The 5,253-nt window shown below is 52.8% G+C and overlaps 2 protein-coding genes across 2 annotated transcripts; one reads left to right on the forward strand and one right to left on the reverse strand.

Moving 5' to 3' along the window:
- Nucleotides 1–66: 66 nt before the first annotated feature.
- NDUFS7 (NADH dehydrogenase (ubiquinone) Fe-S protein 7, 20kDa (NADH-coenzyme Q reductase)) lies at nt 67–3,348 on the forward strand (the record flags this gene model as incomplete). The annotated part of the gene is made up of 6 exons (XM_009709989.1): nt 67–132; nt 597–717; nt 1,422–1,601; nt 1,686–1,732; nt 2,556–2,644; nt 3,142–3,348. Coding segments are annotated over 6 exons (601 nt in total), but the record flags the coding sequence as incomplete, so codon positions are not given.
- A 1,267-nt stretch (nt 3,349–4,615) lies between these two features.
- GAMT (guanidinoacetate N-methyltransferase) lies at nt 4,616–5,238 on the reverse strand (the record flags this gene model as incomplete). The annotated part of the gene is made up of 2 exons (XM_009709990.1): nt 4,616–4,756; nt 5,122–5,238. Coding segments are annotated over 2 exons (258 nt in total), but the record flags the coding sequence as incomplete, so codon positions are not given.
- Nucleotides 5,239–5,253: the final 15 nt, after the last annotated feature.

A 5,253-nucleotide genomic window follows, 5' to 3' on the forward strand; every position in this document is an offset into this window, starting at 1 on the left:
TGGGCAGCGGGGAGGGGGCTGTGCGACCCTGTCACACGGAGGGGCAATGGCTTTTCTTTTTCCCAGGCCCAGCGCTGTGACATCTGTTCACACTCAGCTGCTCCATCAGACGCCAGCGGCTGACCATGCTGACCGGGAACGCTGGCGCTTCAGGGCAGGTTCCTCAGCTGTCTCCTTCCTCCCCCGGGCCAGGGATCCCAAGTGGTACAGGGGAAGAAGCCTTCTGTTTGCTGTAGCTCTGTCTGCATACGCATGACGGTCTTCCTCACTTCGTTTCTTAAAAGCCAGGATTAACTGGCAGGCTGCTGTCAGACCTGTGAGCCCTGGAGATGAGCCCGCCAGGCACCCTCCATAATTTGAGTACGGCAAACAGAAGGGCTCTGCCTGAACAACAGACTCCACAGGTTTCCCCACAGTGGGGATGGGGTGGGGGGAACCTGGTTATAAGCAGTCTCCAGCGGTAGCAGAAGGTGTGAGATTGCGCATAAGCAATGTACCGCGGATTCTTTATGGGATCACAGCACCTCGAGGCTAATGATTGTATTCTGCAGTTACGCTTAATAATTGGAGACTGATACTACTGCGCCGTTTGTCTTCAGCTCTGTCCAAGTCCAGCAAAAGAGCTCAGCTGTTGTCCAGAAAAAATCCTACGTCCCCACTAGCAAGGGCGAATATATTGTCACCAAACTCGATGACCTGATCAACTGGGCACGAAGGGTGAGTCCCTGAAACTGTTGTGCTCACTAGGGGGAAATGGTATCAAATGCTTTGAGGGGCTGGTGGGAAATGGATTTGAGCCATCTCCTCCTCAGGACAAAAATAGGTTCAAAATTCTCCACAGGGAAACAGCCAAGTTTCTTGGCCAGAGGTTGACATTTGGGGTACTGTGTCAAAGTGGGAGAGAGACGCTTAGTGTGAGGGTGGTGCAAAGCAGCGCAGGCCGCTGGTCTAAACAGAGCTGCCCTTCAGTAACCAGCAAAAGGCGGTTTCTGGTTTTACGCAGCCCTTGTAATGAGCAGCTGCTCGGTGCAGTGGAGAAGGCTGCACAAGTGACACTGCCCTGAATCCAGTGTGCTCTGGCTTAGCTGAGTTTTGCCTTCCCCAGTCGCCACTGCCCTTGTGCGGGGCTTTTGAGGTGGCCGCTTTAGCAGCGTGAGATGCAAAGGGGAGCGTCTGCTCAAAGAGCACGTTCAGCATCTCTGTGGCTGCAAACGCGCAGATCTCTGGAGCCGTGGGGTTTGCTCTCCTGTGTAATGGCAAACGATGTTTTGATTTATGATGCTCTGACTAAACAGACCTTGAAACTTCTCTTGTTGTTTCCTTTTCTATCTGATCAACTCTTGTTTTGTCAGTCACCTGCCCAGGGTCTCAGCTCCTGCTTTCAGCGTTCGTACCCATAACCCGCATCTCTCCTGCTGCAGAGCTCCCTATGGCCGATGACATTTGGCCTGGCGTGCTGCGCTGTGGAGATGATGCACATGGCTGCTCCTCGCTACGACATGGACCGCTTTGGGGTGGTGTTTCGGGCTAGTCCCCGGCAAGCTGATGTCATGATTGTGGCTGGCACCCTGACAAACAAAATGGCTCCGGCTCTTCGGAAGGTACAGACTGCGCTGGATGCCTCATGCACAGCTGCGCGTGCCGGACGCAAGTGGAAAGCGGTCTGAAATGTCTGTGTTCTGCAGGTCTACGACCAGATGCCGGAGCCTCGCTACGTGGTCTCCATGGGGAGGTAAGTAAGTGCCGGGACATCCTTATCGCCTTGTCCTCCGTGAGAGAAATCTGGTGTCTCTGCTTGAGTGGGGGGGATGAAGGGAAGGGAACCCATTTCTCATTTGTATTTCCAGCCCCTTAAATTATATAAAGAGGCCTTGTTACAACTGGAACATAAAGACTCCCTTTGATTAGGGCGAGGGGAATGATGTCTGTCAAGTCGCTGTGAACTGCACAGTCTTCCCAGTGAAAGATTCTGGGGGTTTTGCAGCTGTCAGAGTCTGGGGATGTGTATGTGTCCAGAATCTCAGAATTTGCATTTAGACGAAAGCTTTCAAAATGCTTCTACTGTGCAGCACGAAATCTGAGCTCCGCGGAGCTTTGGCGTGGTGGAACTGACAACTTGTTCGTCTCCCAGAGCTGCTGGGGCCGAGGGCGGCCATTTCACCAGGGCCTGGAGGGAACAGAACGAGTTCTGGAAACGCTCTGTGCAGAAATGGCAAAATAAAAAAGGTTTTGCAGTAGAAAGGAAGGACCATCTGAATATCTGCTTTGTAAGAATAACGAAAACGGTTCGGTTTGGTTTGATTCAGCTTGAAATGTGACAGCCTGTGAGTGCGAGTGTAGCCTCTGCCTTCCAGCCAGGGCTCGTGGAGAGGCTGAATGGCCACGGCGCAGACCTTGGCATCTGCTCCGTCGCTTGCTGTAACATCTGTCAGGTGGCTCCTTGCCTCACAGCGCTCGGACGCCGGGTTCACGTTCTCCTTTGCCTCCTGCTCATCTTTCCCCGGGGCCGCTGAGCCGCATTTAACAACGCGCTGAAACCCACCCATCTCTTGCAGCTGTGCCAACGGCGGGGGTTACTACCACTACTCCTACTCCGTGGTGAGGGGCTGCGACCGCATTGTGCCGGTGGACATCTACGTGCCAGGTAGGGAAAACAGCTCTGCGTGCCACTGCGCTAACTCAGAGCAGTGAAGTTAATTTTGTACATTTGGACGGTGCTTGGTGTAGTTTTTAAAGATCTTTCTGTTTCAAACTGTGTTGCTAAAGTTGCAGATGCTTCAGTAAGATCTGCCTGGGGTTCTCAGTAAGCGTGTGGAGTTCTGGTGCTGTTACTCACCAGTAACTGTTGTGTAAAGTGTGGGCTGTAGTTCGGTCAACCACACACTCTACTGTGAGGTACCACCTTGCTTAGAAGCAAAGCATTTCTATGTTTCATAAAGACCTTTTTGAAAAACACCATCACTTGAGTCTCTTTAAACAAGCCCTCTTGCTTTTATGAACTCTGCAGCCTGTGACGTACACAAAGCCAGAGGGAAATCGCAGCCTGCTTTGGGGCAAAGCCCGTGGCTTCTCGGTTCTCCTGCTGGCTACGTTTCCATGCAGCTGGCAGCCCCATGGGCTTCCTTTTTCTCTCTCTCGCAGGTTGCCCACCTACTGCTGAAGCTTTGCTGTATGGAATCCTGCAGCTTCAGAAGAAAATCAAACGGGAGAAGAAGATTCAGATCTGGTACAGGAAATAGCCTCTTATTTATGACCTACCCACTTACTGCCCACCTGGGCACCTGCTTGCATTCGTACGCACAATAAATCCGTATTTTCACGAGCCTTCCAATAAAACTCTACGTGGTTAAGATGCTCTTCTGTCTTTAGTATATCTGTCTTAGCTAAAGTGTTTTAACTTGTTTAATAACTGAATTAAAAAGCAGGAGTTGAATTGGATAACATTGTCTGTTGTTTTCTGGTCTGAAGAGTCTGAGAGAAGGAGAATGTTTGCAGTTACCTATTGTGACATAAATGCCTTGCCAGAAACCTGGGACTTGCTCTTCGGCTTTGTTAGGAAGTTTTGAGACCAACACACATCCAGGTGAACCCCGAGGCTTCCCTGAGCTCATCTCTTACCTCACCACCTGCTTTTTGTTTGTAATTCCTACAGAGGATCTAATAAATCTTTTCTATCTGTGTGCACAGCAGCCAGAAATTTAGATTTCTCTAACGTAAGTAAAATATTAATGCTTAAAATCAGAAAGTGAATGCTGCAGCACAATCCTTAGCACAGTAGGAATAACGCAGCCCATGGGGGGCTTTGGTAGTGGGTGCGTCCGGGGAGCTTGGTGTGGTGTTCTCCCAGCAGCCTGGGACAAGAAACAGTCGTGGCAGAATTACACACGCACTGCTGAAAGACAAATAAATTGCTCTGAAACAGCAGTTGTGTATTTCGTTCCTTTTTAATAGATATTATCCCTTCTGGGTAGAGAGAGGAAGCGACATTTATGTGCTGTTGAACTGCGAGGAGGTTGTTGGGATCAGACCTTGCTGCAGTGGCCTTTAGCCAAAAGTGTTGGGAAACTTCACAGGGGGAGTTGCTCCAGGAGCAGCCGAAATGCCTCCCCCTGCCCCGTCTTCCCATTTCTCTCACCTGGTTTAGATTATTTGGCTCGTGTGTGGAAAGCCCCCCCATGATTTCTAAAAATGATCCAGTCATCTCGTCCTTGGATCTCTTTGGCTAAAGGCTCTGAGCCAGGCTTTGAATTGCAGCTTAATTGAGGTATTTGGAGAGGAGGGCGAGTCTCGAGTGGAAACCTGGCCTCTGGGACAGACGCAGGGTGGGACCTTCCTCGGTAGAGCCCAGAAGACCCCCCCAGGGCAGGGGGCTGCATGGTGGGGCAGGGAGTCCCTTTTGTGCAGGAGGTCTCCTGGAGACCCAGGACTTCCACCCCAAGCCTCCAGCCATCTCCCACCTCCAGATAAATCAGCATCAATCTTCTCTCATTAGCATCAAAGGAGAGAGGAGCTTTTCTCCTCCTGGCAGCACATAATCGGCCTCTCCTCCTTAGGGTTTGCTTCCTGTGGCTTCGGGGCATCCCTGAGGGCCGGTGCCAGGTTGCTGCCGGCATCCTCAGTGCTTAACGACGGTGGGTGTGATCATCTTGTGGAAGGAGTAGTACCTGCAGTCCTTGGGGGGGACCAGGTCCATCACCGTCGTGCTGATGTTCTCCTTCTTGAACCCGGCCTCCATCAGATGCCCCACCTGGGTCTCCTGCGAGAGAGGAGGGGCAGAAAGGAGCAGCGATGGTTTGAGCTGCCGGGATGCAAATGGAGACGCTGCTGAGCCCCGGCTCGCAGGGACAGGGGACGGTGCAAGCAGGCGGGTGCAGGGAGCCCCATCTTGGGCTGCCGTGGGGAAAACCCCTCTGCCCTTCCCTCCGATGCTCCCTGCTGAGCCCCAGCCGTCACGGATGAGTTAAACGGCCGTGGAGTGCTCTGGCTCCCGCTGCCCCACAGCCACAGCGTTGGGCGAGCACCCAGGGACGCAGGAGGTGCACAGAGTGATGGGGCAGGTTTGGGGACCCTGGGTTGGGCTGGGGGTGCCAGGCCCACCCCAGCCCAGGCAACAACGCTCACCTCAAACATCTTCTCGATGTCGGTGTACTTGGTCTTCAGCAGCTCTCCCCAGGAGGTCAGGTTGCAGTAGGTGAGGACCCCACCGGGCTGCAGCAAGCGGAAGGCATGGTCCTGCAACGGGGATCGGGGGGG

This window comes from Cariama cristata, unplaced genomic scaffold (assembly GCF_000690535.1).
Source record: "Cariama cristata isolate BGI_N322 unplaced genomic scaffold, ASM69053v1 scaffold28821, whole genome shotgun sequence".
Taxonomy (NCBI): domain Eukaryota; kingdom Metazoa; phylum Chordata; class Aves; order Cariamiformes; family Cariamidae; genus Cariama; species Cariama cristata.